Source organism: Ceratotherium simum, chromosome 25 (genome assembly GCF_057802395.1).
Source record: "Ceratotherium simum simum isolate JZ-2026a chromosome 25, ASM5780239v1, whole genome shotgun sequence".
Lineage (NCBI taxonomy): Eukaryota > Metazoa > Chordata > Mammalia > Perissodactyla > Rhinocerotidae > Ceratotherium > Ceratotherium simum.
The window spans coordinates 769077-796351 of NC_141924.1; the positions used below are offsets into that span (position 1 = coordinate 769077).

General features: G+C 54.3%; 2 protein-coding genes across 7 annotated transcripts in view; both read left to right on the forward strand.

The window, feature by feature from the left end:
• The first annotated feature begins 313 nt into the window (after window positions 1–313).
• Window positions 314–22317, forward strand: MLC1 (modulator of VRAC current 1). 6 transcript variants are annotated; one of them, XM_014793305.2, is made up of 11 exons: window positions 314–493; window positions 2018–2107; window positions 3495–3548; window positions 3988–4089; window positions 9744–9842; window positions 10371–10442; window positions 11375–11491; window positions 14748–14804; window positions 15535–15657; window positions 19930–20112; window positions 21983–22317. In XM_014793305.2, exons 1-11 carry the CDS (start codon window positions 314–316, stop codon window positions 22055–22057), a joined length of 1152 nt encoding a protein of 383 aa, XP_014648791.1. In that variant the 3' UTR covers window positions 22058–22317. The 6 variants fall into 6 exon arrangements, with proteins under 6 accessions (XP_014648791.1, XP_087304684.1, XP_087304685.1 ...); XM_087448558.1 differs by having other exon boundaries at window positions 19930–20082; XM_087448559.1 differs by lacking the exon at window positions 14748–14804 and having other exon boundaries at window positions 19930–20082.
• Window positions 22318–25789: 3472 nt separating this feature from the next.
• Window positions 25790–27275, forward strand: part of TTLL8 (tubulin tyrosine ligase like 8) — a 51762-nt gene continuing 50276 nt past the window's right edge. The window contains exon 1 of the mRNA XM_087448563.1: window positions 25790–26031. Coding sequence (XP_087304689.1) covers window positions 25902–26031 — 130 coding nt within the window. The 5' untranslated portion in view covers window positions 25790–25901. The remainder of the gene's footprint in view (window positions 26032–27275) is intronic.

The following is a 27275-nucleotide window of genomic DNA, read 5'->3' on the forward strand; positions in this document are numbered from 1 at the left end:
AATGAGGCGCTTAAAGCCTCAGATCCCCCCAGGTGTTCAGGTCACTGAGAAAGTGATTGCATTCACTTGTAGAATTAAGTGCTTATTTTTTTCTTCCAATTTACAGCACTTAAGTATCGATGATATTTCTTTTATTGAAAACAACTTAAAAACAAGTGTTTATTGAAAACAACTTTTTAATTAGAGTTTTTTGAGAGTGATTGAAAATTAATGGTAATTTTATTACAAACAAACAAGTGACAGAAGAGGTGACTGCGGGCTCCCAGCACAGCCGTCAGGTGGGCGCTAACATCGTGTCTGGCCCCTGAGCGCCATGACACGGGAGGAGCAGTGCAGGGAGGAACTTGGCTACGACCGGCTGCCCACCCTGGAGCGGGGAAGGCTGGACTCAGGGAGCTACACCCCGGACGCCAAGCCTAACGACCTGCAGCTGTCATCAAGGCTGCCCCCGTGCTTCAGTCACAAGACGTGGGTCTTCTCTGTGTTGATGGGGGTGAGTAGCTCCATGCCAGGACCACGGAGGCATCATCCCCACCCCCCACCCCCGTCCTCTATGCGGTGTCCCCGGGCCTGGGTGTTGTGGGAAAGAGCAGCTCCCGGTCACTCCTGTTTCTGGAGAGCCTCGTGGGCGCTGATGGGCTTATTTTGCTTGCGTTCTCTGAATTATTTTCCTGAATTCACGAATATCTATTGCACTAGTGCCGCTGGCCTCCAGGCTGTGGCTGCTCTGTGTCCCACCAGGGTTGGGACAGCACAGGGCCCGCGCTGATCATCTCCTGGGTCGTGCATCGTGCCAGGGCGGCCTCCAGGACCCTCGACACCTGGGGGCTCTGGAGTCGCCCCGCAGAGATGGGGAGGAGGGCTGCGTTCTCAAGGCAGGCGTCTGGCAGAGGGAACCGTGGGATGGGCTCCCAAGGAGGGAGGCTGGGGCCAGGGAGAGGAGCAGGCCGAGGGGCTGGAGGGACAGGGCCAGCAGAGAGCTGGGGGGCAGGCCTGGGGGGACCAAACATTTGAGGGGACTTTCCTGGGGTCCCTGGAGTCCTGAGCATGCATGGTTGCCTGGGGATGGGCCATTGGATGTGACTTTCTGCAGGCGGGACCCCAGGGCTTCTCATGGCCCAGGCTGAGAACCGGGATCCTGGCCAAGACCTCATCCCTCCCCGAGCCCTGGCTTCCCGGGCTGCCCACGCAGCACCCCCAGTGGTCCTGCCTGCCCTCCTCCCCAGCTGTGACCCCATCCCATGGAGACTGGAGCCTCTACCCTCCCTCCTGCTCCTGGGGGTGGCCAGTCAACCTCCTGTAGGTCCGGGGCCCTCGGCTCTGTGCAGCGCCCCCAGCAGCCTGCGGCCACAGTGCCCGATCCTGCCTGTCCCCTCCTTGCTTTGGTGTGCGCTGTGGTCTCTTCTGCCCCCTAGGCCCTCAGGCCCCAGGGCTCCCACCACAGCGGGGAGTGCACAGCCCCCTGCCTGGACCCAGGGTCCAAGTGACCTTTTAACATTGACCTCTTCTTCATGGCCTCACCCTCTGCTGTGAGTTTCCATCTCCCAGGCCTTGCCTGAGGCCTGGGCGCCCCTTGCCACCAGGAAACCCTGGAACCTACAGCCCCTGATTTGGCGGTCATTTTCCAGCTGTCCGCTGGGATCAGCTTCTACAGGGGGAGCAGGAGGGAGTTGTTTGCCAGGCTCTGTGCCTGGACCTGGGGATGGGGATCCTGGGGCCCCTGAAATTGCACATGTTGGGGTGAGAGAGTTGTCTGGGGAGAGGTGCCATTTCTTGCTTTAAATTTTGACAGAACTCCCTTCTTCTCTCCCCCAAGTAAGTGTTGAGGCCCATAGTCTGACACAGGGACAAGGGTGGGCTGTGGCCATCCTTCTGGGAGGAGTTAGGTCTGGCGGGACCCAGGGGAGGATGTTGGCGTTGTCCAGACAGTGAAGTTGCAGTCAGAGGGCTAGGTGTTCCACCGTCTGATCTTCGGACACGACTGCGTTGTCACCTGGACTGTGCTGCTGTCCTGCAGAGCTGCCTGCTTGTGACCTCGGGGTTTTCGCTGTACCTGGGAAACGTGTTTCCTTCTGAAATGGATTACTTACGTTGTGCTGCAGGCTCGGTAAGCAGTGCCCCTCTTTCAGGACCAAAGTTCACGGTTGTGCCTTTGAGCTTTTGCTCCGAGATTTACCCGTTGCTGTCGCTTGCTCCTCATTCATGTGATTTTAGCTTCAAATAGGATTTATTACTTTTGAAAATGATTGAGGAAGCGTGTCTGAGTCTCACCCCGTAGACTTCTGGCAAGAAAGGGCCCTTTGATCTCTCACACCAGCTGCAGCTGTCCTGTAAGCTGGCAGGGAACCCTCCCTGTGGTCTGGGAGCTGCACTCCCCACCCTCTGGACTCATAGAGTGCAAGGCCTGGAGCCACTGGTCCTCCCAGGAGAGGCAATGAGTGACCCAGCCAGCTGAGCACAGAGCCTGCCCCTGGGGTCTTGTGGGGGCCTCTCACCCGCCTGCTCTCCGGCTCCTGTCTCCTTTACTTTGCCCTCACCCCCACGTTGCCGGCCTCTGCTCCCTTAGGACAAAGTTCCTTGAGAGAACTTGACCCACCCCCTGCCCTTCTTTCCAGAAACTTCTAGGTGGCCTTTGTCCTCACCACTGCAGCAGCCCTTGTTGGGGGGCTCGCAGTGGCCTCTGACCTCTGACCCAGTTGGGTCTCGGGCAACGCCGACCTAGGCCAGATGTCCCAGCAAAATCCTCAGTAGGGCCTTTCATCCTCAGGTGACGTGCTGGGGAGCCAGGTCACGTGGTCCCACTGGCTCCTCCTCGGCCCTCGGTGGCCCAGCCCGTAGAGCCCCCCTCCAGCCACTGCCCTGCATCCTGTGGGCTCTGCCCTCCCCGCCCCCCGGCTCGTGCTGCTCCTACTGCGAGCAGGGTCTGCAGGGGTTGGTTGTCCGCAGGAGCAAGACCTGGCATGGCCCTTAAGGCCCGAGCTGGTCCCCCTCTGTCCACCTCCCCTCTGCCCTGACCCCCATGCTTGCCCTCTGCCTCGTCCCTGCTCTTGTGGGGGTTGCAATGGGGGACCTCCGACAAGAACCCCCAGGGGCCCTGGGACCCTGAACATTTCCGCTTCCTTCACACACAGATGCTTTTCCCTTTTTGGGTCATTCTTAAGCTAAGACAAACCCTGATCTCGTGCAATAGGAGGTTATGTTCTGGCTTCCAAGTGCGTCCAGCTAGAATAGTTCTTGTTGTCGAACATCTTTCTCATTTCATCAGAAAAATGAAAACTTTTTCCAGCGTAAATTATTTTGAAATACCTGGGAACCTTTCATCGTTGAGCAAAGCCCCTGCGTCCGGTGGACAGGCAGCACCTGTTTTGCTGATATGTCTTGGGTCCTTCTGGAAGCTTCAGCATTGCAGTGCATTATTTTCAGGACACAGTTGTGACCAGCAGGGGCGCTCAGGCGATGAGCCATCAGCTCACTGAGCTCTGGTGTCTTTTCAGTGCATTCCCTCTGCAATTGTGAGCTTTGCTGTTTCGAGGAAAACCATCAACTCGGTGAGTCAGCCTTCTGTCCCAGCTCTGTAGACATGGGGGCCGCTGTGCAGCTCACGGGCTGTGGAAGAAACCCTGATGGAAGGATGCACTGGGGAGGCAGACTCAGGCCCTCTGCGGGGCTGACGGGACGTGTGTGCACGTGTGTGCATGTGTGCGCGTGTACGTGTGCGCACACACGTGCACACACACGTGCAGGGATGGCACATGCTTCCACCACCAACAGCAGCTCTGTGCTCCCCACTGTGGGGCCTCCCGTGTCCTCCCACCCTCTGCCCCCACGAGGGGGTGGAGGCTTGAGCTCACAGGGCACCCATCCAGCTAATTCTTATGTGTCCCAATCTTTGGGATTTTTTCATTAATGAACTGGAATTTGGTTTAATGTTACCTTTATTCTTTAGTTATGTGAAGGAGAATAAACCCCTCCTGTCTTGTTTTCCAGATTCCCAACTTTCAGATATTGTTTGTTTCCACGTTTGCTGTCACCACGACGTGTTTAATCTGGTTTGGATGCAAACTTGTCCTGAACCCATCAGCAATAGACGTGAGTCACGGGGAAGCGAGGCGGGTCCCCCATGCTGTCCTGTTTTCTCTGGGACGTGTCTTCCTGCTGACGCGGGTGCCAGGCCGCTGGCCCACCGAGGCTCTGCCCACCATGTGGGCACGTGGTTGGTGTCAGTGAGCACGGTCTGTTGGGCTGGAAATGTGCAGTCATTACAGTAAATGTGTACCACAGCTCTGGAGTTTGGCAAATTTTGAGAATTATATTTATGCTTCTGAAGAAAAGGATTGTCTTTATTTAACTTTTTCATTGATTCCAGCAGACAGATTTATTGATAATATTTTTAATATCTCTTTCACAATAGTTCTTAAAAATTAACAGTGACATAATAATGTATTTCTTCAAATCTGTGATGCTGTTGATCATAAGCACACTTACTTTATGTACCACTAAGAAAAACAGAAGAGCCTTGTCGTTTAAATTATGATGCCCAAAGAGAACTCACAGGAAACAAGGACCTGATCAGAGACACCTCAAAAAAATCTGCTTTGTGAGACGTTGAATGCACTTTGCTTAAGATCAGGAAAGGGTTGAGGCGGCCCCAAGGCAGTCTTAGCCAGGCTTACAAGGCACCAACAGTGAACAGACACGCGCAGATCTGAGAGGAACAGCATCCTGCCACTGTCTGAAGGTGGGATGGTTTCCACTCACCTGACATCAGAATTTCTAAGTGTGTGGAGGAAGGTTGCTGGATGTGAAAATCAGTGTAAAACACTTGTTTGTGCCAGCAACAGAAAGTTGTTAGAATGTAATTTAAATATAGATATCATTTTATGGAAATAAACATACAAAGTTCCTGGGAATAAATGTAACACAGGGTCTGCAAAGCTGTTTTGTGGAAATTCGTGAAGCCTCACTGAGAACGACAGTCAGGAAATCTGCCCAGTGGAGGTGGGAGCGCCTCTCCAGTGGGTCCAGAGTAGGTGGGCCTACGGGCAGGACCCGGCAGGTTTAGGGAGTGACCGAGGAAGGGCCAGGGCAGGGAGCCCCTTGAAGAACAGGTTGGGGGCTCACCCACCCCCCACCAGGAGTTATCATACAGGGGAGCCACGTCTGGATCAGGTTGGCCCGAGCGTGGGTGCAGACCCGGGAGAAACTGTGCACGTGTGACCAGGAAGTGTGGGTCCCAGCAGCACTCTTTGTCGTCGGAAAAACCCCAAACCAAAGCAGATCATCCAGGGTCCGTTCCCTAGGACGGTGCCTCCAACGTACACAGAATGGATAAATAAATTGTGAAAGATCATGACACCACATGCTGCACAGCTTTCTACCAAAGGGTGACCCGTGGGCCAGCGGTGTCGCCTCAGCTGCAGCTCGTACCTGAGAACCTCCGCCCTACCCAGGCCACTGCGCCAGAATCCGCAGTTACCCAGTCCTCACGTGGCTCCTGCCACATCGAAGGTGAGCCACGCTGCACTGTTTGCTGCATTGAGGACGCAGGGCCCTGACACCTGAACCCTACAGAAGAACCTCAGGCCCCTCACGTTGGGACACTAGTGTCAAGAACAGAAGACACACACACACGTACCATGAAGTGGGAGGCAGCACCCAGGAAAGGCCCATGTGAGCGGATGGGAGGTGGGCTACCCCCTACCCGTCCTACCTGCTCAGCCCGGGAGTGGGATCCTCCCAGGCTCTGCGCTGAGGCGCTGTCCCCTGTTGGGAGGCCTTTAGGGGGAACCGCGTTCTCACTTCCCCTTGGCGGTAGAGCTCCTCTGTTTTCTGTGTTTCCACCCGTGCTTGTGGATCTGCCCGTCCCACTGAGGCTGCACCACTTGCACCACTAACACTGCTCGGGGCCCACGGTGGGCCCTGCCGTCTCCCCAGCATCCTTCAGGGATGGATCTGGACTGATCGTCTCCCAGGCTCCACTGCCACAAACGGTGCCGACGTGGACACGTTTCTTTGGGACACATTTCATGAATTGTACCCGGATTTAATTTGACAGAGAACACAGTTCGGTGCACGCCCTCGCTACCAGCTTGAGGCTTTGGTTCCCATAGCCTCCCCTGGCGTCATCGACTTGCTACCGTTTACCGGTCAGATGACTGTGGTGTGGCTACTTGTTCTTTTAGCTTACATTCTCTGATCACTGACATTTCCGAGCACCTCTTCTGCTCTTTCCTTCCTGGGCCTCCTTCCTGGTCACCTGCCTGGCCATGTCCTCGGCTTGGCTGTAAACCAGGTTGTCTTTTGCTGGTTGAGTTGCAGGACTGGGTTCCCATCTCTGCGGCTGCTCGTGGTTTGTCTGTGACAAGGCAACACCGCGCTGTGGGGCAACGGCGTGTAGTGCATCCTGATGTCTTGTGGGGGGCGCCCGCTCCACTCTGCTCTCCCCCAGAGTTCACCTCTCTTACTTCAGGTATATTTTAGGACAAGTTCATTGAGCTCCCCAAAAAATGCAGCTGGACCTTCATTATGATTATTGTAAGTTTATAGATTAATTTTGTGACTTGACATCTTTATGATGTTGTCATCCTCTCTGGGAGCATAGGCTGTCCTTCCATTTCTTCAGATCATCTTGCAAGTCCTTTCTCAGGCCATCAATGTTTTGTGTATTCTTGGCTAAGTGATCCCTAGGTAATTTACAGATTTTGTTGCTAGTAAGAATGGTGTCTTATTTTTTAAATTATATATTCAGATTGATTTTTGTTAGTGCAGAGAGAGGCTACTGATTTAAATTTTTTCTTTATTTTGAAATATTTTGAGATTCAAAAGAATTTGCACAAATAGCATGGAGAGTGTCTATGTATCCCTCATCCCGCAGCCCCCAGTGACGGCGTCTTACATGGTCAGAGTAGTTGTCAAAAACAGGAAATTGACGCTGGTACTACCCATCAACTCAGGTACATACCTTATTCAGATGTATTGGTTTTTAGAAATGGATTTTTATAAGTTGATTTTGTGCCTGGAAACTTTGCTGAACTCTCTTATTCTCATAGGTTTTCTGTGGGTCATGTTGGTTTTTCTATAGGTGACCATGTCCTCTGCAAATAATGACAGTTTGTGTTCCCCTCTCAGTCTTCACCTCTGACTTCTTTTTCTTTCTTTATGGCTATGGCCGGGATCTTCAGCAAATGTGGCAAACGGGCGATGTGAGCATCTCTGTCTTCCTCCTGATTTTATATGGATTGTATATCAAGAGTCCCTGTTACATTGTTGTGTATCTTTCACCAGTTAAAGTGTTTTCTTCAAGTCCTGGTTTGCTGAGTTTTTCATTTTAAAACTATAAAGATGTGTTGAACTTTAATAGTTGTTTTGTTTTTGCAGATATTGAGATGATCTTTCCTCATTTAGTTTATTAAATTGATAGATTTTTGTGGTGCTGAGGCTTTCTTTTCTGGGATAAACCTTACCTGATCACAGTGGTATTATTTTCAATATTCTGATGGGCTGACTAGCTGGTATTGTGCTTAGGATTTCTGCACCAGGGTTCTTGAGTTAATTAGACCCGTATTTCCTTCCGGTTTTGGAATCAAGGTTATACTGGCCTCATGAAATGAACTAGGCAGCTCTTATCTCTTTTCTGTGTTTAGGAATAACCTGATATGATAAGAATGCACTGTTTCTTGGAAGTTTGGTCAAACTCACCTGTAAAATCATCTCCATCTGGGGCTGGGGTGAGGGGAGATCTTCATGGTTAGTATTCAAGTTTTCTGTTTCTTTTTGTGTCAAGTTTTGGCTTTTATATTTTTATCAAAAATGTGTCCATAACATCCAGGTATTTAAAATTATTAGCATATAGTTGTTCATAATATTGCTCACTATTTTTAACTCATGCCAGATATTTCTCCTTTTCATTCTAAAATTTAGCTTTATTTTCAGTGTATCTGTCTCATGAAGATGTTCAAGGGCCAGCTTGTGCTGGAACCTCCTTCAGTTTGGGGTTGTCATTCTCCGCTTTATCGGTTTCTGTTATTTTCTTCGTCCTTGTGTCTTTGGGGTCACCTTTGGTCTCTGTGTGACTTTATGAGCTGGAGGCCCAGTTGCTCGACCTCAGCGCCCCCGTGTCCTGATAGGTGTGTCTGGCTGCATAGTTCCCTCTTCGCGCTGGGCTAGTGTGTCCTGGATCTGACACGTGGCGTTTTCATTGGGTTTGCAGATTTCCCCTTGCCCCTCCAGACCCTATTCCCACCCACTGCCTCCCGTCTGTGTCCAGGAGGTGGCTGTGTGGGCTGGTCCACTGGGTGCCTCGCCCTCTGGCCTCCATGGGGTTCAGCCTGAGGGAGATACAGATGGGACATTCCAGAGAGGTTGGGGTATTAGTTCCCCTGGCCCTGAGCCCTCTGGGATGTGGTTGGACAGGGGCTGGTCCTCTGCTGAGGCCACAGCCCTGCTCGCAGGCCTCCTGCAGCCGCCCATGTGGGCTCTGTGACCACTCCCTCCCCACTCCGGCCGCTGTGGATGCCATGTCCCTTGTAAGTGTCCCTTCACCCCACCCAGACTTTTGTGAGTCACCCTCTCATTAAACTTTCTCCACTCCTTCCTCTTGGTGTCCATCTGCTTCTTCCCAGGACCCTGAGGAAACAGAAACGTGGGATTATTTTTAAAAGTCATCCATTTATTATTGAGTTCTAATATTATTATGTTATGGGCAGAATGCACAATCTATAGTGTACTGATTCTTTGGAATTTACCGAGGCTTGTTTTGTGGCCTAATGGATGGTCAGTTTTTGTTAATGTTCCACAAATGCTATAAAAGAATGAACATTTTGTTTTATTTTGCATGTAGGGTTCTGTAGATCAAACTTATTAATTGCATTTGTTTTTAAATGTGAGTATTATTATTATTCAGGTTTAGTGAGGCCAACAGATCAGGAGACGACTGCCATTGAAAGGACAGTTTGTGACTCACAGTTCCCAGGAGGGGGCATACCATGCCTGGGGGAGCACACGGGGAAGCACCAGACCGGTCAGGGGGCAGAGGGGAGGGGAATGTGGGCAGGAGCCTTTCCTGTGGATTCCGCAGGAAAGAATGGGTGGGGCAGGGTGAGCAGGCTTAGGACTGGCTCCTTTGACCATTTCAGGGCTCCAGGCACCTGACCCTGGGTGCTGAGGGCAGGTGAGGGGGCCCCGGTGCAGGAGCCCCACAGAGGAGGGGGTGGGTGGGGCTCTGGGCCGGCTGGTTTGTACCTCATACAGTTAGATGGACTTTTTCAGCGTACAGCTCTATGACTGTTGACACGGGTACAGATTCATGTAACTGCTGGCACGTCGGGACACGAAATAGTTCCATTACCCCACAGCCCCGGTGTCTTCAGTTTGGGACAGTTACACATAGAGCTGCTAGAAACGTGCACAGATTTTGGTGTGAATGTAAGTTTTCATCTCGTTAGAGTAGATACCCAGGAGGGGCAAACCACCAAGGAACGTTTAGATCAGGGTCAGCAGACTGCAGCCCAAGGGCCAAATGCAGCCCTCAAGCTAAGGATGGTTCAAACAAACAAACAAACAAACAAACAAACAGAAAAAGGACACGCATAAGTCAGGGCGGTGTGTGGGACACGCCTGGCGCCTTGGACAGAAGTTGCCCAGAGCTCTGCAAAGGCCTCTAAGCCTGTCCGTGGACTTGTCCACGTTCACTGGATAAAAGTGGGGAAAGCGGTTTCACAGACACGTGTGCTCTCCTTTGGCAGATAAATTTCAATCTGATTCTGCTCCTTCTGCTGGAGCTTTTGATGGCGGCCACGGTGATCATCTCCGCCCGGTCCAGCGAGGCGCTCTGCAAGCAGAAGGTAGGTCCCGCTCTGTGCCACACAGTGGACACAGCAGACGCCGCTGCACACTGGCTGGCTCACGCCCCTGCAGGCAGGGCAGGCGCCCAGGACACTTGCCCGCCCGGGTGGGTCAGGCTGCTGAAGGGCATCCAGGCAGCCCCAGCTCTGCGGGTCCTGTGGAGGCTGATGGCCTGTCCCGGGAAGGCAGAGATGAAGACGCAGCAACCCCTGTCCCACCAGTGTGATTCTGATCAAGCTCCCCCCCCACCGGAGAATCACACGGAGAGACCAAGTCTGCTAAAAATACCCCCAGTAAACTGGGATTGCAGCAATTAAACACGTTTTCTCGTGCAAGGAAAATGTCTGTGTCTGAACTTCTGCTCTCAAGCCTGAAGATGCACTAGCAACTTCCAGACGCTCGTATTTCGGAACGTCACTCGAGCAACACAGCCAGCCTGCGCGGAGGGGCTGGACGGTGCGCGTGCCCACCCAGCAGCATATTCAAAGTCACTGTGTCGCATTGTTGCTTGTGACATTTTTTTTTAGGGTTCCATCTCAGATAGTGCCAACGTTCTGTATGACGTGACATTTCCTGCTCGGGTCCTGAAATCCTATTCAGTAAGAAAATCTTTCCTTTTCCTTCTCCTTCTTATTTTATTTTGTTTGGGGGAGGTACGTGGTATGTTTGGTATAGGCGTACGTGCTAACACACACTGTCCTGACTGACACCTGCTGTCCCCGAGGAACTCTTCCTCTCGTCCCCTTTCGCTTTCAAAAGTATCCTGGTTTGGAGGATACATTATATGGCCATCTTCTCTTGTTAACTGCGTTTAAGTCTTTTACACCTTTTCCAATTTTTTTTTCAGTCTACTTGTTCTATTACTGAAAGGTCTGTGGAAAACCTCTCACTCTGAGTGTGAGATTTCTCTTTGTAGATTTTTGGAGCCCGTTTTTAGTTACATACAAGTTTAGAATTGCTTCCCGGTGAATTTCCTTCTTTTTTGCATCATCACGTGGCAACTTTCTATCTTTAGTAATGATACATTTAGCCATAAAATCTGTATGGATTGGTTTAATTTAAGTACATTGATTATCTTTTGGTTAATATTTGCCCCCTGTACCTTTCTCCCTATTACTTTCGACTTTTCTTGTGCTTACATTTTGGTATGTGTCAATAAACGTCATATAACTGTATTTTATGTTTTATCTCATCCGTCGGTCTCTCTGTCCTTTGAATTACTGATCACTATTTCCTGACACATTTGTGTTTATTTTTGCCGTCATTGGTTTCTATTTTCTACATGTTTTCACGCCCTACCTGTCTTCCTTTGAACTGGCGGGAGCTCCTTCCTTCCTTTTCCCACTGATTTTGGGTTGGAGCCGGTGCATTTGTCGGTATTCCGTTGGAGGGTACCCACAACGTTTCGACACAGGCGCGTCACTTACCCTCCCTCCCTGCCTGCCACGTTCACTGACACCTTCGGGGTGGGGACTCTGGGGAGCCCATGCCACCTCCCCGGGTGAAACGGCTCCGCCATCTACCCCTCCAGGTCATCGAGGTGATTGCCGGTGTCTCTGCCGTCCTGGGAGGGGTCATCGCCCTGAACGTGGATGACACCGTCTCGGGCCCGCATCACTCGGTGACCTTCTTTTGGATCTTAGTGGCTGTGAGTACATCCTGGGTGGCCCTCGTCCATTGTGGCTGGCCAGGCCTCGTGGTTACCTGCCGCAGCCCTGGGCTACTCTCATCAAGCCGGTCGTGGCCGGTCTTTGAGCTCAATTTTGGTGGATTTCGGGCAAGAAAGCAGCTGGGAGCGAAGAAGGTGGGAGAGTGAGCACTGGTGGGCGGGGTGGAGGAATTTGGGAATCAAGGATTAAATGAGTCAGTGGGTTAACTACTATATATTAACTGCTATTGTTATTTTATATTTTTGGTATTTTCTCCTGAAAAATACTTATTTTTATTATTTTATATAATTTTATAATATATAGCATTTACATTGTTTTATAATATAATGTATTTTATAAGATGTGATATGTTTATATCATTTTCCATTAAAAGCTACTACAGTAAACGGGTAGTACAGCATCTAGGTCAGGTAAGTACTTAATACACAGTTTCTGTGTTACATATGGTCCTTTCATCATTTTATAAGTGATTCTAAATTTATAATTAATTACTTACATAATTTAATGTTGTTTAATGTTTAACTGGAAAGCAGCCTGTGGAACGCACGGCCCTGAGGCCACAGCCCGGCACCTCCCGGTCTGGTCTGTGGCCTCGGCTGGGTTGGGGCTCCTCGTGTCTGTCCCTCGTGGGACAGTTTAGATTGACCCCTGCACCCCCGAAAATCCACAGGTCATGTGACACACCGAGAAACCATGTCCACCTACGCTTGTGCTTCTGGATGTTGTCACCACACGGCCACTGAGCAGTGTCACTGTGTCACGTGGTGATGCCCGCAGGAGGGGCCTGGTTTGTTTACACCGTGTCCAGCTGTGCTCCTGTCACCTTGCAGGAGTGAACGGGATGCAGTAGGCATCCTCGGCCTCGTCCACATGCTCCTCTTCCTGCAGCTGCTGCAGGGCACAGGCTTAGCCCTGATCACTTGCCTTTTAACCGCACGTTCAGCCGTGAGAAGGCCGAGGGACTGATTCTGGGCTGGAGCAGTCCACGGTGGATGCTGGGACTGGACTCCTGCTGTGTTCTGGGGGTCCCAGCCATGCCCTGGGGTGCCCATGTCAGAACTCACTGAGCCCCGGACCCGATGGCTCGAGGGGCCCTCCGAGGACAACAGTCCAGGGAGAGAGCGGCAGGGCAGGGCGTGGGGTGGAGCCACTCACCTGTGCATGGCCGAGTGTGACTGACAGAGGAGGAGGCACATCTGCGTGTCCAGCCTTGGCGGTGACACAGAAGCACCTGGAACAACGTCCTCGGTTATTGAGGACGGAAACCAAACGCTGCCTGAAAGTTGCTAACGAAAGACACTCGTCCCACAGCAGCGACCTCGGTGTTTCCTGCACGTCTGCACAACCATCTCCCCCAGACCCTTCTCCTCCCGGGCCCCTCTCTCAGCAGAGGCCCCTCCATCCCTTCCGGCCAGCCACCGGCCTCTTCCTCTCCCTCACGCCCCATCCCACACCTGACCAAGTGCTACCCTGTCCTCCTGGCCATCCCTAAATCCACCCACCACTCCCACAGCTGGGAGGAGGGGGAAGGATGCGGGTGGGGTTTTCCTTGGTGGGGAGTGAGCCAGCTCCACCTGCCCCCATCTGGGTCAGTGGCCAGTGGGAGAGGCCAAGGGCATGGACAGGGAGCCAGGCAGGGGTCCAGGGCTCGGGGGCCTGGCTGAGAGCCTGTCCCTGCAGCCTTCCCACCCCCGTGGCCCAGTTTCCTGCCTCTCCAGGGCAGGGGGCTGGAGCAGCCACGCTGGATTGAACAAACACACTTGTGCCCTCCCCTTGGCTCATTGGAACCACTCCAGTCGCTTCCTCACTGGCTGCTCCACATCCACCACCCCCTCCTCTGCCCCTGCTCCTGCTTGTAACCAGAAAGCCCTGCTGGAAACACCAGCCTCAGGAGAGGCCCCTGCATTGACATATCAGCCTCCGCACACCACCTCAGAGGGAGCCGACTCCCGGCCCAGGCCCACCCACCTCTGCAGCCACCTCCATACCCTCTCCCGGCCACATACTCTGCCCTTGTGCAGGCTCCACTGCTCCTCCCACCCCAGGGCCCTTGCACGTGCTGCTCTCTACACCGTCCTTGGTCTGCTTCTCTCTTCAGTCCTCCCCCTGCTGCCCAGAATCTCACTGCCCTGAGCCTACCTCTGTCCCACTCACCTTCTCTCCAGAGCCGCTAATGAATGCAGACGCCTCCCAGTGTCCAGGGGTCTGAGACATTCCCACCTCCGGGAGGAGTCTGCTGCTGCCCAGGGCGTGGCATTTCCTTTTCCTTTGTGGGTGTGTGGACAGGTGACCAGAGCTTGGACTCACTGGGGTCACAGGCTTAGCGGGCTGTGCCAGGCTGGGCAGCAGAGGGTGCTGGGCACCTAGAACCTGGAGGGTGAGGGAGGGTGGGCACAGCACCCAGACATTTCGAAGAGGACTCATCTTCTCACCATGCTCCCTCTGCCCAAATTGTGTGGAACTAAATCAAGCTCCTTATAATAAGTGGAAAAAGGCATTTATTGACTACGAAGGGGCAGGGGTGCCAGTCACCGCAGACCCCACTTAACCCAGTGGTCAGTCAGCGTGGTGGGTGGGGCGCCTCCCGGTGTCCTGGGAGGCACGTGTCTCCTGGGTCTGATCACGAGGAAACACCAGACCAACCCACACTGAGGCCAGTCTGCAGCCAGCTGGTGCTCGCTCCAGAAATGAGAGGGTCAGGGCCATCTCCCCATCAAGGAGACCAGCAAACACGACAATGAAATGCGAAGCGTGATGGCTGATGGGACCCTGAACCAGGAACAGGAAACACCACGACCAGGACATTGTCAGGACAAACCGGAGGACACGGATTCTAGGCTGGATATTGCGGTTGAATCTGTGTTAAGTTTCCCCAGCATGGGACTGAACTGAGATGGCACGGGAGAACGCCCTCGTCTCAGCACACGCACAGCGTTTGGGGCGGGCGTCCCGCTATCCCAGAGAGCAGGTGTGCCGACATGTCTACAATCGGTGACCGGCTCTTGCAGCTTCTTTTCAGAGTTGAGTTGAGTTGCAGTCGAGGAACAGAGAGTATACGAGCCTCGGAGAGGCCGCCCTGCTTCCTTCCCACTGCCTGTCCCAGCCCGGCCCCACACCCAGCAGGCTGCCCGCTCCCTTGGGAGGAGGATGGCTCCCATCGAGACGGGAGAGCATGTTGGGAATTGGACTCTGGAACTGTCACCTCTGAAGCTTTTCTTTTTTCTTTTCTCTTAGTGTTTTCCAAGTGCCATTGCGAGCCATGTGACAGCGGAGTGTCCCAGCAAGTGTCTGGTAGGTGATGCCCCATCCCCGGGAACCAGGGACCCACTGAGCGGTGCCAGCGCCGGTGCCCTGCGTGTGACGAGGCTCCCACAATGGCGGGCACCGGGCTGCAGGGCTGCCAGGCTGGGCAGGGGCGGGCTGAGCATCCAGGGGTCGGGGGGGGCCTGAGGAGGCCTTGCGACTTCCCAGGGCTGGACTGTCTGTGGAAACAGACAGAAACGAGCATGCTTGGTGTGCAAGTCAGCAGAAATTCCTGTGACTCAGCAAAGCAGGGAGGAGGAGCCGCAGCCTCTGGCTGCACCCTGGGTCTTGTCAGGTGGTGGCTGTTTGACAGCAACCATCACTAGATTAGGCCCAATGCCCTGCGGCATGAGTGTCCACACTTGTGTGATGCACGGCCAGAGACTTCGGGCTGTGTGGCCTCTGAGACCATCTAGGCCTCACTCTGCGATGTGGGGAGAAGGTTAAAACAACAGATTTTAGGACAGCGGGAGGAGGCCATTGATTCCTAAGTGTTATTTTTTCAACATGGATTGGAGAATTGTGCATAAAGTGAGAAAACTCACGTGACACAGCGGTGTGCTTTGAATTAATGAGCAAACTGAGCTGCATGCTGAACCCAGACACACACATTCACACACTCACCTCGGGGTGGGTGGTGAGCAGCACCCTCTGTCCACGGGCTGGCTCCTGGAGCCCGTGGGCCGGCTGCAATGTGCGCCTCTCTGCTCTCCGTCAGGTGGAGGTGCTGATCGCCATCTGCAGCCTCGCGTCCCCGCTGCTGTTCACGGCCTCCGGATATCTGTCGTCCAGCATAATGAGAACCATGGAGATCTTTAAGGAGTACCCACCGGCCATCAGGGTGTGTGCTGTTCCACTTTACCGTAAAGCTCTGCAGAGACATGGGGCTGATGTGCCATTCGCGCTCATCTGAGGGGAGGCGCCGGGATGGGTGCCCCCCTGGCCCGAGCTGCTTTGCACATGGTCCGACCTGCGTGGAGCTGGTTCTGCGTGCAGCGTGAGGCTTTTCTGGTGGACACTCAGGTGTCTGGGCACCGTTCTTGGATGTCCCTTTGTCCCCCTGGCCTGCAGGGCCAGCTCTGCTCCCAGCCCCGTTCCGTTCGGGCTGTGTCTGTTTTTCCAGCTTTGGGCCGTTCTGCCCAGTCTCCCTGTAGCCCTGGCGCTCACCCAGACACCCCTTCCTCACAGGTACCCTGGCTTCTCTTGCCCTCTCCTCTTCCATTCACGTTTTAGGATCCATCGTTCGTCAAGTTTCATGAGAGACCCTTTTGGAATTTCTATTGAAAATCCATAGGTTTATGGATCAATTTGGCGGGAATTGAGAGCCTTTCTGGGTGTGCACGTGCCTCTAACCAGGACTTCCCTAGAGCCTTCTGCTGACATGTCACCTTCTCCCCGCACGCTCAGGCATACCTTGCTGGGTGATTTCTTAGACACCTTGCGTTGTTTCTAGTACCAATGGTATGTTCCCCCAAATGTTTATAATGAGAAATTTCAAATAGACAGAGAAGTTAGAATAGTCTGGTAACCCCCGAGATTTTCCAGTGGTGTGGGCGTTGCTCTTACACCCGTGTGTTTACACTGACGGGGGGCAGAGTGCACACACGCACAGCGTTGCTCGGAAGTGCCTGAAAGCAAGTGGAAGTGTTTGACCACATGACCACCTTTAAATACTTCTGCATTTCTAAGAGTAAGGACAGTCTCCTACACACCCACAGTCCCACTGTCACACCTAAGATGGCTAAAATTACCCCATGTACCTCATTCAGTTTCCAGGGATCATCCCAAGAGCGTGCTTCGTGGGCTGAAGTTTTCAGAGCAGGACCCAGCCGAGGTCACACTTGCACTTTGGCCTCTTTTGGTTCAGGACTCACCTTTCCCCGTGACGCTGACTTTTAGGCCAGTTGTCTGGAGATGGTCCCACCTGTGGATCTATTTCCTGTGGCGTATTCGAGAGTGAGTTCAGCAGCACGTGGTGTCACGTTCTGCCTAGTTCGGTGGTGGCTGCCAGAGTGCCCCCCGGGAGGCATGCCCTTCCTCTGGGGTCAGCCGGGCACCAGTGTAGATGCCCCTGTCACCTGTGGGTTGGCACTGATGGCTGGTCCTTGCCTGAGTTGTTTTCACACCGAGGAGTCAACAGGGTGGTCCTGGGCCTCACTCCCGCTTCCTGTGCGAGCTGGCACGCTGTGTGACAACAGTGCTCCTGTCCCTTGGAGCACCACGAGGGACTCACGGGTTGTCATGATTTGCTGCAGCTGTTATTCTCTGACGCTCAAGTTGACCCGGGTGTGGCCGGAGGGAGCACACTCCAGCTCCGTGCCCCCATACAACCCCGTCAGCCTCTCCTTACAGACACCCCGTCCTGCCCCTGCCCCGGCCGCACCCTGGGCCCCTCGGAGGGGACGGCACGTGGGAATCCAGATCTGGGGGCTCCGTGTGTTCACTTCTTCTGGGATGTCATTGCTTCTAAGCCCTTTCAGTGGACAGAACCGAGAAATATATATATATGTGTGTATATATATATATACACTCAAAAATCCTGAATTTATATTGGTATTTCCAATTCAAATTTCACATTTCAGGGGTTTTTTCCTTAACTTCCATTATTTTATATCTGCATCCTTTTCTCTTACTCCAAAAATCTTGTTTCCTGATAATATTGAATATAGTTACTACTTTACCTTACAAGACACACAGAACTTTCACAGTTACGAGACCAGGATCACTGACAGTGGCACACCACTGAGTGAGCTGACCGCTCCCATATCTCCCTCAGGAGGCCGGTCACCCGCCAAGTGAACAGTCCCCTCTGCGTGGCCGTGCTGTTGATCTGACACACAGTCAAGTTTAACGGTTTCTGTTCATATTCAGTTTCAGGGTTTGATGCTTTTTTCCTTTTTAATAGCATTTTTGAATGCATAAAACTTTCACATGGTTCAAAAGTCAAACCGTCCCACTGCATTCTCAGAGGAGGTGTGGCCGTCCTCAGCCCCCCGCTCCTCTTACGGGCGCTGTGCGTGTTTTCCTTGTCCTTCCTTTCTTACAGAACAGCTCCCACACTCTAGTCACCTCTCTGTGTCTTGCTTTTTTCTTTTTTAGACTTAATAATCTGTCCTGGCGTTTCCTCAGGACCCAGAGGGATCGGAGCTCTCTGTGTCCTTTAATCACACATGCACACGCGGACGTGGCCCAGCCCGCCTGACCAGGCCCCAGTGATGGAAATGGGGTTACTCCCAGCCGTCCACTGTGGGAATGACTCCTCTTGGTTTTGAGTCTGTGCGGTGCATCTTTAGGACAATTAGCTAGGAGAGGGGTTGCTGGGTGCGAGGGTAGAGGCTTCTGTGGTTTTGTTAGATCTCCACAAATTCCTCTCATGGGGGCCCATTTTCCTGTTTCTCCATGGCCCTCACACAGGGTTGTCACCCTGAGTCTTGTAACACAGGTGCGTGTGTAATGCGCATCTCTCTGAACACGAGTGGTGGTGATGAGCTTCTACTCTGCCAGATGGCGTTTGGGTGTCTCTTCCAGGAAACCCTGGGGGTGTCTTCTGCCCATTTTCTGGGGAGCTTTGGAAACTCTGCTAACATTAGGAAGACCAGTCCGCTCTCTGTACGGAAAATGCAAATAGTGGGCTCAGCTTGGCAGTTGTTCCTTTTGCTTATCGTGATTTTTGTCATGTGGAAGTTTTTTTGTTTTTATGTAAATATATCAATATTTTCCTTTATTCCTTCTGGATTTAAGTCATAATTAGAAAGGCTGGTACTTGTGTTTCCAGCTGGAGTTTATCCTGGAGCTTGGCATAAGGAATGGACCCAGTTGGATCTTTTCTCAGATGGCTCTTCAGTGGTTCAAACACCATTTATTAAAAGCCCATCTTCTCCTCAGTCATTTGAGACGCTGCCTTTACCACGTGCTGAGCTCTGTCTGGGTTTGGGTCTCTTTCTGCCTTAGCCTTCTCCTCCACCAGCCAGTCGTGTGCCATGTGCCCTGTTCTGATTACGGAAGCTCCACGGCAGGCTTCACCAGCTGATGGGCAGATGCTCAGCGACTCAGGCTCTGCCCTGCAGGGGTGGGTACCTGGCCTATGATGCTTGTTTGTTTTCCTCTGTGAATTTTAGAGTCAACCTGCCTGGTGCCAGACAGCACGATGTTGCTATTTTTATTATTGGACTCACTGTTCAAGTTAATATAACTTGAGGAGAGTTGTTATTCTGTTTCTTTTTTTTTTTTTGACAGTGATATTGTATGGGTGTTGGGTTCTTTTTTGTGTTAACATTTAGTTGCTTTGTATTTTGGAGGCTGGAAGGCCATCGGTGCAGGGTGGGGAGGGGCGGGGTGTTTTGGGGGTGTCTCTGCAGCCCGATGGGTCCATTTCCTCCGGCCCAACAGGACTCTTTGCTTGCCCGAGACACCTCCTCCTGCCCCCCCATTGCTCCGTCTGGTCCGGGGCACTCCTCAGCCCCCTCCTTCCAGCAGCCTCCAGCCTGACCTGAGACCAATCCATTGACGGCGCCTGTGTCCGGGATCTGGTCCCTCTTCCTCCTCTGGCTCAGGGCCCTCCAGGGCAGAATCTGCCAATCTCGAGAGCGTATTTCCTGCTTACACATAACCGGTCACTTCCGTCCCATACAGGCACCCTTGGTGTGGCCACGAGGGGTTTTATGGGCTCCCTTGTTGACCTATGTGGTTGCTGAGGGGCGTGGAAAACTTGACCGTAAGCGGCCAGGACTATCCACAGGGCTTGGCCGCCTGTGGGTCGTTTTTGTGCCTGTTAAACCCAGGCCAGCAGAACTTCTAGCAGAGCTGATTTCCTCATTCTCATTCACTGGGACAGAATGATCACTGCTTGGGTTAGTGAAATAATAGGACACAGTGGGGCTGGAAGGGCCCAGGAGTGAACGCACCTGAAACTGTTAGACACGGACTTGCTCTAGGGCTTGAATTCTACACTCTGGAAGCTGGATGCCAACGGGCCACGGGCACAGGGAAGCTGTTTGCATTGTCTCCTTGGCTGGAGCAGGGCCTCTCCCACGCAGCGGGGTCCCAGGCGGCCGAGAACCAGGATGGGGGAGGTGGGGCTGGCGCTGCTCATGCACCTTGTTTCTGCCGCCAGCAATCCTACGACGTGCTCCTGCTGCTCCTGATGCTGGAGCTGCTGCTGCAGGCGAGCCTCAACACAGGCACCGTCATCCAGTGCGTGAGCTTCAAGGTGGGTACATCCTGGGACGCCACGCAGACCGGCCAGCAAGAGCGCCCAGCAGGGGAGGTGAGTGGCCTCCGAGGCGGTGACCTCCCCGTCTGGTGGGACGGCCCACCAGGGCCCCGTGCAAAGTGACAACCCACTCTTGCTGACTTCTTTCAAGACCTGTTGTGTCACTTTGTTGTTTTTTTTTTTTTTTGTGAGGAAGATCAGCCCTGAGCTAACATCCATGCTAATCCTCCTCTTTTTGCTGAGGAAGACTGGCTCTAAGCTAACATCTATTGCCAATCCTCCTCCTTTTTTTCCCTAAAGCCCCAGTAGATAGTTGTATGTCATAGTTACACATCCTTCTAGTTGCTGTATGTGGGACGTGGCCTCAGCATGGCCGGAGAAGCGGTGCGTCGGTGCGCGCCCGGGATCCGAACCTGGGCCGCCAGTAGCGGAGCGTGCGCACTTAACCACTAAGCCACGGGGCCAGCCCTCACTTTGTATTTTTTAAAACACCACGGAAAAATCTTGAAGAAGTAAAATATGTAATACGTTTTTTTAAGCCAGCTAGGCAAACACAAATTCATTCCTGAAAAAACATTATGGACTGAATGCTTTCAGTTTTACTCTTAAAAGTGTAGAAGAGAACTTTGCAAGGATCCGAACGGGTCACAGAGGTCCCTTTCCTGGCCCCTCTTGGGGACGTGGCTCTGCTGGGAAGGGGGCACCCACCAGGCTCCCTACAGATGTGGCATCAATGACCTCTGGCCAGCAGGCTCTAGGAGGGGTTACACTAGCCCCTCTGCCAGGCTCAAGGCCGCCTGGACAGTACTCTGCTCAGGTCCTGCCTCTCGTCCCACCACAGCCAAAAGGCTGGGGGGGTCAGCGTCTCCTTCAGGTGCACAATGCCCCGTGTACCTGAGAGGCTGCTGCAGGGCCCTCCAGGGCCGCCCGCGGTGGATTGGACACTCCTCCGCCCCTTACGGTCTCACATCCTGCCCTCCTGCGCTCTGCATGACACCCGCTCGCATCCTGGAACACGCCTGGCGCTGCTGGCCGCTGCCAGGGCTGCTCCCCGCTCTTCCTGGGGGACACACTCCCGCCACCAGGCCCCTTCCTAGTGACCCTGCCATTCCCCGTGCTTCCCAGTGCTGTTCCCTTCATTGTTCTTCTCAGACGGTGTCGTTTTCACCTGTTGTGGTCTGTCTCCGGCGGGATGGCTTTGTCCCGGCCCACGTGAAATCACCCGGTTCTGTGTAGGGATATCAGGTGTGGAGTCGGGTGCATGAGTCCCCCTACCGGGCTCCAGGACTGCTGGGTCCAGGGGCTGAGGGGGCAGGCCCAGCAGCTTCCTCGAGCGCCCTCCTTTCCCGGTCAGGTCCCCGACCAACTACTGCCTTCATACCTTCCAGGCCAGGTCAGACCCTTCTCTGTGGGGCATCCGTCCCCTGCCCTAAGGAAGGGCTTGGAGGTCCTCACCCACCCCTACCCATTTATCCCCGCACTGTGGTGTCTGTCATTCCCACAGTTGGTGAGTATTTATCTATTGAGCACCTATTATATGCAGACGCTTGCTCTGCTGGTGCTGGGATGCAGCCCCACCTGCAGAGAGCCAGTGGGAAGAGTAGGTGGGGGTTCCACCCAAGCCCCCACCTCCTCGGCTGTGAGGCCAACAGCCACCCATGGCAGCCCCGCACGCCCCCCCCCAGCCCAGGTCCTGTTCCTGCAGAGGACTGAGGACAGAGGATGGAGGACAGGCACAGACGAGGTGTGGAACGTGGGCAGAGGCCCCCGCACCTGTGAGAGCCTGAAGGAGCAGAGGCCCCCTTCTCTCCTCCGTCTCTCCTCCCCGAGGTCTGGGCCTTCTCTCCCTTCTTTCACAGCTGAGAAAAGCTCTCAGATTAACAGAGCCTCCCTCCCTGCCCTCCTGCGCATGGCTGGCCAGGGAGAAGTAACACTTTGCCTGTCTTGGTCGCAGGTGGCCAGAAGCCCCCTGAAGGAGTTTGACAAGGAGAAAGCCTGGAGAGCCGTCGTGGTGCAAATGGCCCAGTGACGTGGGAGGGGAGCCCGAAGAGCAGGCCGGCCTGGCCCCAGCGCTGAGCTGCAGAAGTGTCCCCGAGCCCCTCCTTTCTAACTTGCCTTCCCCTTGTGAGGGTGGGCGGGCTGTAGGTGGTTTTCACTTGTTACCTAGTTTAATTTTGAAATGGGCAAATGTTGACCATTTGTGCTTGTCGGTCCCTCAGTTCAGTGCTCCCAAGGCGGCCTGACTGCATGAGGCCAGGCCCCCAGGTGCGGAAGGGGCTCAGGGTAGAGCTGGACCGTCCAGGCACTGCTGTTCAGGCAAACCACAGGTCTCTGGGTTTCCTGTCCACTCTATGGCCGGCTGCCTGTATCTGCGCCTCCCCCATCTCACCCCCATCTCATCTGCCCTGCTCACTTTTTTGAGCACCTACTGTGTGCAGCCAGTATACACCCTGTGCTCAGCCCCGTGTGGATCTCACTCATTTTGGCGTTTCTCTTCCGAGACATGCTCAGATGAGGGAGTCCAGCCTGCCGAGCGTCGTTTCCTTGACAAGCAGCCCCCACACCCAACACACTGCTCTGCCCCCATCAATCCACTGTCCCACAGCTGTCCTCTCTTCTTACTTAAGCCCAGTTATTCCGGAAGGACCCCATCTGCTCAGTGGCGCTGGTCCCTGTCCGCGTGCCCTGCATGGCATGTGGAGACCCAGCTCAGCAGCGGCTCAGTCTGCATGTGTCCCGAGGTTCCCAGCTCCTGAGCCCATTGTCAACACCCACACTGAAATGGACCCCTGTCCGCTGTGACAGCTCAGTGTTCTTTGGGTGGGGCTGCATCTTAGGCTTTGAAAACCAACTGGGCCATATCTCAGTGTCTCCATGGCCTTGGGCCCCGGGCAAGGCTGGGCCCTCCCTCCTGCTGCGTTGGCTCTGCTCCCACTCCCATTACCTCGCTCAGAAGGCATGAATCCTCACGGCCCCGGGGCCTTTCCCAGCCCTCCCCATCTCCTAACAAGCAGGTACCTTGATCCTCACTCACATGAGATCTAGCCCAGGCCGGGCGTCTCTTCCATCTGCCGCTGCCCATGCCAGACTGCAGGGGCAGTTTGGGTGTGAGAATAACACTTGTTTTGATTAAAATAACAGCCAAGAATTAGTTTGTGTGCCATCTCCCTGTCACTGAGTACACCTGGAATCTTCTAGAAGAACTGTTAGCTGAGCAAGGCTAATAAATCCCCACCTTGTACAAGTAGAAGTGTTCATTGTTTCAGGACTTGTTTTCAGCAGTACTTTCATCACTGTGGTTCTGTTTCTTTCCTCCAGTAGAAGGAGGTAAGCAGCACTGGGCTGGAAGATGCTGACTTTGCTCTTTACTAAGCTGAGGTCCATTACTGTTGCCCCGGGAGATGAGGGCTGGCCAGTGTAGACCTGGCGAGGGGGTTCCAGGGTCCTCCCTGGTTTGTCACTTCTGAGCAGGAGTCACTGGCTGCCATGGTATCCTCACAGCGTTCATGACAAGTTGGGTCATTATTTTCAATCAAACGGGAGGAATGCCGGTAAGACACCTGAAAGGAGGGGTGCCAGCCAAGGAACCGTTGCCAGAGCCCTGGCCGGCTGCCCTGAGAGTGCTCTGTGAAGGGGCAGGGCCAGCCCCTCTGCTGTCTTCGGCAGCTGCAGAAAGCAAGGACAGAGCCAGGGGCCAGGCGGCAAATGCCTTAGCCACGTCCCCAGACAAGCGTGTGCACGGGAGGTGGCTCTCCACACACACACAGACCCCACCCAGCTGCAGCCTGCCAGTCCCCTTCCACAGCTCCAGGAGGAGGCCAGGTGGGACCTGCCCCACAGCCTGGGACGGGAGCCACGGGGACAGGGCAGGCAGTGTGGACGCCTTCTTGGGGGTCCAGAAAGTCTGAGTCTTAGAGCCAGAATTAGGTGCCCCGGGGGCTTAATACTGGCTTGTACTTTATTATTTTAGAGAGAGCTTGAAAACTCCAGACAAATGTTTAAAAAATTTGTAATTCTGTCTCTGTCGATTTACATCTTTGTTTGATATTGTTTAGTGCTTCCTGAACAATAAATGCTAACATGTAAACATGGCCCGAGGCCTATTTAATTTTGGGTCTCCCAGGTGTCTCCTTGCTCAGGTCCTGAAGAGGCAGAGCACAGGAGGGCGGGTGGAGGTGAGGGCCACCTTTTAATTTATTTACGATTTACCTAAGCTCTGAGGCCAGTCTGGAGGTGGCATCCGGTGAGAGCCCAGTGGCTTTCCTCGGGTGAATACGGGAAGGGGGCATGAAGGATCCGTCCCCACCCAGGGGAACAGCCCACCTACAGTCTCCACAGCCCCTTCAAGGGGGGAACTGAACCGCACTTATGGGCTATCTTGGGAAGTTAAATGCAAAATAAAGATGACATCTAGGTTTCGGAAAGTTACTGGAGAGCCAAGGCACCGATGAGGCCGGTGGGTCTTCCCTCCACAAAGATGCTGGACTGAGAGGCGGCGACCAAGAAGGCAGCCAAGGGCGGGAGGAGTGGGGGGCATCTGGGTGGCGGGGGACCTAGATGCGCTCGGGACAAGCGGCGGCGGCGCGGGCCCCGCGAGTCACCATGGGGATACGAGGCCGCCCCGAGTTCTCTGTGGGACAGACAGCTGCCCCGGCCACCCGGACCGCCCCAGCCGGTAGCCCCCAGCCCTGCATCCGCACGCGGGGACTGTGCGCGCCGTCTCCGACCCCCGAACCCGGCGCGGGGGTGGGGGGGCGCCGGGAGTGAGGGTCGGAGGGAGGCCCGGGGTGGCGCGCGGAGGCGGGCCAGGAGGGTGGCGGGCGGAGCCTGCCCAGCGCCCGGGGCTGGTCACTGGGGGTCCGGTTGTGACCCTCGGGTCTTTATGACTTGGGGGCTCTGACTGTAAGGGCGGGTCTGTGTGACTCCGACAGCCGGGCGCCGGACAGGACCACGGGACCCCGGGCGCAGGCGGGGCGGCCACTCCTCCCCGCGGACACCATGGCCCGCGCGTTCCGGCGCCCCGGTCCCCGTCCCCGCGCCAGCCACGGCCGCGCCTCGGACCCCAGCCCCGGCCCGAGCCCCGAACCCGGCTCTGGCCCCAGCCCGAGCGCTACCGACTGCGGTCCGTCGGGGCCCGCGCCCCCCGTGCGCCCCCGCCGCCGCTCCCAGCGACCCCCGCCGCCCGCGCGCCCGCGCAGCCCCACGCCCCGCGCCGCCCGCCCGCACCCCCGCGTCCCCCGCGCCCCCGGGCGGCACCAGGCGCCGCGCGGCCCCGGCCCGTTGCCCCGGGCAACCGCAGGACACAGGGCGGCGCGGCAGGGGGCGGGGGCGCGGTGCGCGCCTCGGGGCCGGTCCCGGGTGAGCACGGATCCCACCTCCCCTCGCAACCCTACCTGTGCCCCCTGCGGATCCCAGATGGGACCCCAGGCCCCGCCCCGCCCGCCCCGGGATTCTAGTCCACCCCCCTCGGAACCCCAGACCTTCAGCCAACCCCAGACTTGCCCAACCCTCCAACTCTTACACCCCCATCCCTGACCCGCCCTCCCACTCCCCTTGGGATTCCAGGCTTGCCTACCTTCCTTATGTCCTTGGAACCCCAGATCTCCTCCTTTTTGGAACCCCATACCTGCCCCCCCAACCCCAGCCCTGCCTCGAGCTCCAGGCCTCCCCGCTACCCCAGACTTTCCCACCCCTACTCCTGCAACCCCAGACCTGCCTCAACTGCCCTCCCACCCTAGACCTGCGCCCGATCCCAGATCCGCCCCGACCCCAGATCTGCCTGGACCAGGCTTCAGAACCTGGACACAGCCCTAGCCTGCCCTGGATCCCTAGACCTGCCCCCGACAGGGCAGCTGCCGCTTGGTCCATCACTGATGCCCCTCCCTGCAGGGGCCCGAGCGGCCGGAGGGAGGAAGGGCAAGCTGCCGGGGGCCGGCATGGAGCCGGGCGAGAGGAAGAGGCTCTCATCTGCCTCGTCGGAAGGAGACCGGAGAGAAGAAAACAGTAAGCATTGTCCTCCCCGCCCAGGCGAGACCTAGCGTCAGGGCTGCCCTTCTCGCTGCCAGCGGACTGGGTGGCCGAACTGGTCAGAGCGCGCAGAGCTCGGGCGCGCGCGTCTCACCAAGGCCGGCTGGTTCGGGTGTTTACGTGCAAATCAGGTGGAGGTCTGCTTTTGGTTTCTCCATTCCCTTCCGTACTATCCTGTTTTAATTCCAGTAGCTGCATAACAAGTTTTAATATTTCCTAGTGTAAGTCTTCTGACTGTTCTTCAAGATTTGTTAGGTTTTCTTGGACTTTTGCGTTGCCATATAAATGTTAGAATCAAAGTGTTAATTTAACTCCCTTGTCCCCCACCCCCCAAATCCTGCTGGGATTTTAATTTTGATTACAATCAATCTATAGATCAATTTGGAAACGTAAGAATTTACATCTTAGCATCTTGTCTTCCAGCCCATGAACATTTAGTTCTTTAATTCTCGTCAGCACTGTTTTGTAGTTTTCACTGTAGAGCTATGCAAGACCTCTTTTGTTAGATATACTCCTGGATAGATAACGTTTTTTAAAGATGCTGTAGATGACATTTTTGAGTTTCATTTTCTAACTGTTTCTAGTACATAGAAATACAATTGATTTTAGTATACAGACTTGGTATTTGGTGACCTTGTTAAATATATTTACTAATTCTTTTTTTTTTTTTTTTTTGTGAGGAAGATCAGCCCTGAGCTAACATCCATGCCAATCCTCCTCTTTTTGCTGAGGAAGACCGGCCCTGAGCTAATGTCTATTGCCAATCCTCCTCCTTTTTTTCCCCTTTTTCTCCCCCAAGCCCCAGTAGATAGTTGTATGTCATAGTTGCACATCCTTCTAGTGCTGTATGTGGGTTGCCGCCTCAGCACGGCTGGACAAGCGGTGCGTCGGGGCGTGCCCGGGAGCCGAGCCACTGCTAAGCCAGGGGGCTGGCCCCACATTTACTAATTCTAATGGCTCGTAGATTCATTTAGATTTGTTACATACACCATCATCACCTGCACATCTTTTCAATCTTTAAAGACCTTTTATTTCCTTTTCTTGGATAATTGCATTGGCTAGTACTTTCAGTGTAATGTTGAATAGAAGTGGTATAAAGGACATCTTTATTTGTTTCCAAGCTGAGGGGGAAGGTGCTCAATAATTCACCATGATGTACGATGTTGCTATAAGCTTTAAAGGAGATTCTCTTTTATTCCTGGTTTACTGAGAGTTTTAAA

What these genes read in the sequence shown, in the direction of transcription:
- MLC1 (XM_014793305.2), top strand. Translation starts at nt 314, where the DNA reads ATGACACGGGAGGAGCAGTGCAGGGAGGAACTTGGCTACGACCGGCTG. An exon ending in TACGTTGTGCTGCAGGCTCG is followed by an intron (nt 2,108 to 3,494) that starts GTAAGCAGTGCC and finishes GTGTCTTTTCAG; the next exon opens with TGCATTCCCTCTGCAATTGT. An exon ending in AGGCGCTCTGCAAGCAGAAG is followed by an intron (nt 9,843 to 10,370) that starts GTAGGTCCCGCT and finishes ATTTTTTTTTAG; the next exon opens with GGTTCCATCTCAGATAGTGC.